Source organism: Trypanosoma rangeli, assembly GCF_003719475.1.
Source record: "Trypanosoma rangeli strain AM80 chromosome Unknown Tra_15.4_contig_00385, whole genome shotgun sequence".
NCBI classification, from domain to species: domain Eukaryota; phylum Euglenozoa; class Kinetoplastea; order Trypanosomatida; family Trypanosomatidae; genus Trypanosoma; species Trypanosoma rangeli.
The window spans coordinates 1-2,480 of NW_021706125.1; the positions used below are offsets into that span (position 1 = coordinate 1).

Below are 2,480 nucleotides of genomic sequence, written 5' to 3' on the forward strand. Positions count from 1 at the left end.
AGTTCGTTGTTCGTTGTTGTTGTTGTTGTTGTTGTTGTCGTTGGGGTGGGGGGGGGAAATAAATACATGTAGATAGGCGCCCTTGTGCCTCGTGTGTATCGCAGTATCAATGCCTTTGGTTGTTTGATCCATTTAGTTGTTGACTTCTCTTCCCTCCCCCTCCTGACCGCGGGCTGCCGTTCATGTTTTTTTTGTCTGGTTCTGGTTATCGTTGTCTCTATACTGTTGTTGTTGTTGTTGTTTTTTTTTTACTTTTAGGTTACGAGGCCGCACGCACCCCGCGCCTGCCTCCCTGCCCGCGCACGTCTGTCGGTGTGTCTGCTCACGGGACACTGGCGCCATGCTTCTCTTGCTGCTGTTTAACGGTCTTATCCTTCCTCTTAACACATCTTTTCCCATTCATTATTTTTTTGTGTGTGTTTTCTTTTGGTGCGGGACCTCCCTTGCCTGCATGCCTGTTACTGAGGAGAAGGGATTGCAGCGAGAAGACAAGCAAAGAAGAGGGAAACTGGGCAAAAAAAAAGATAGAGACGTACAGAGACAGATAGAATCAAAGAAAAAGATCTACGTGGAGAGAGGAATGCTGGCTAATCTTGGACTGGAAAGTGAGAGCCGTGGGGGTGAATGCCGCCACCACGGCCGGCGACATGCTCTTCGCAATGAAGTACTGGACCACCAGCCACCCTACTTGAGGGCTCCATTTGCCGTTCAGCAGGAACCGTTGAAGAACTCGCACCTCTCAGCAATGCCGGAGGTGCAGGAAATATTCATGGAGGAAGAAAACAATATCGGGTCTCCTGCCACCGCGTGTCACGCCTCTCAGCCCCAGTTGGAAGCGGAGCGACTCACTAAGGGTGGGTTAAACATTTTTTCTTGGAACACGGACGCCCCAGTGATTCCCCCGTCGCGTGTTCGACGGGAGCGGGATGTGGAGGAGCTGCTGCGGCTCAGGCCACTAGACCCTGAGTTGAAGCGTGACCTCGAGGTGCGTGAAAAGTTTGAAGGCAACAAGCAAAGCCACTTTTTGTGTTTCGGCGAAAACGAGGAGACTGGCAAGCATCTGGGGGCACGACGAGCGAACGACGGCACCCCATCACTGGTCCCACCTGGCCCTGCTCTGGTGCCGAACGGTTTTTCCGGTAACCCCGGTCGAGCGGGGGGCGCGGTGTTGCATGGCAGAAGGCGCGTCGCCCCAAGAGCTAGCACCGATGAAGGAATTGCTGGATTTGCAGGCATGGGTATGGGCAGTGGCAAGAGGCCGTGCAACCCTGTGAAAAATAATCCCGTTGGGTTTTGACCTCAAGTGAGCAGCGCACAGAAACAACCAAATATAAAACAAAAAAGGGAAACGAAGGCTATAGGGCTAGGTAACTAAGCGGAGCGGGGCCCCTCCGTGGTGATGGAGAAGAAGTAGTAGTTAGATTAAGAGAGAAGAAGAGAAAAAAAAAAAAGAACAACAGCAACAGCAACAACAAGGGAAAGGCTAGAAGGAGAGAACGGTATGGGAGAGGAGGGTGGGTGAATAGATGCATTGCGCGGCACACCCCTCCACTCAAAGAAAGGTGGCCGTTCGGGATCGTGTGTAAGTCCCGTGGTGCTTGGTGTGTGTGAGGGAGGGAGGGGGGAGCGCGAGAAAAGCAGCGGAATGAAGGCATGCTGGGTTATCAACGATGTTGACCAGCGAAGAAAATGAAGAAGCCAATGCCCAGCTGCAGGAATGGGGGTACCCGCAGCACAAAATAAATGCCTTGTTTATTACCGCTTTCATTTTTTATTGTGACTCGTTTCTTTTTTTGTTTTGTTTGAGGGGTCTTTTTTTTTTGTGTGTTTTTCGGGGCTTTTTTTTTTCTTCTTTTTGTTGAGGGCCCATGAGAGAAATGGATATATTTCCGTGTTTCAGGTGGAAGCAACCAGCAGTGTCGTCCGCCCTCAAAGTTATCACTACACGGATCTTCGCGAAGGGTAAAGTGGTTGAAGGTCGGCATCCAATCTTTTCATTACGTTTGCCTCACTTCAAACGGGAGGCGATTGAAGGGCGCTTTTAGCTACCTTTCCCTTTGCGTCGTTACAGAATGATCATAACGAATGAAGAGTCATCTTGGGCTCGTCATCCGTGGGCGATGGGTCCACGGTATATATATTTATATATATATAAACGGTTGTACAAAGAGTGGGACGCAACGGCATTATTTTTCCTACCAGCTCCGTTTTTTTACTGCAGTGGAACGCAAGGCATAGACCGTTGTTGGAGTGCGGAGCGAGGAGTAAGTTATTCGTTGACTCCGTTAGTTTCTTTGTTTGGTTTGTTTTTGCCTTAGTGTTTCTAACGCATAGTTTTCATTCTGCTGTTGTTTGTGGCGTGGATTTTGTTCGGTGGTGTAGAGTGTTGCCTCTGTGCCTGTATGTGTCTTTAAAGCGCGGATTCAGCGTGGATCAGTGAAAAAAAAAAGTTCTGATTTGCTCTCCCCCTCCCCCCCCCC

General features: G+C 49.9%; 1 protein-coding gene across 1 annotated transcript, besides 7 other annotated features; it reads left to right on the forward strand.

The window, feature by feature from the left end:
- Positions 1-5: 5 nt before the first annotated feature.
- Positions 6-43: a microsatellite.
- Positions 44-183: 140 nt separating this feature from the next.
- Positions 184-248: a microsatellite.
- A 266-nt stretch (positions 249-514) lies between these two features.
- Positions 515-564: a sequence feature (A-rich).
- A 16-nt stretch (positions 565-580) lies between these two features.
- TraAM80_08185 (uncharacterized protein) lies at positions 581-1,297 on the forward strand (the record flags this gene model as incomplete). The annotated part of the gene is made up of 1 exon (XM_029384944.1): positions 581-1,297. One exon carries the CDS (start codon positions 581-583, stop codon positions 1,295-1,297), a length of 717 nt encoding a protein of 238 aa, XP_029235246.1.
- Positions 1,298-1,403: 106 nt separating this feature from the next.
- Positions 1,404-1,457: a sequence feature (GA-rich).
- Positions 1,441-1,475: a microsatellite.
- Positions 1,476-2,132: 657 nt separating this feature from the next.
- Positions 2,133-2,154: a microsatellite.
- Positions 2,155-2,284: 130 nt separating this feature from the next.
- Positions 2,285-2,309: a microsatellite.
- The last annotated feature ends 171 nt before the right edge of the window (positions 2,310-2,480 follow it).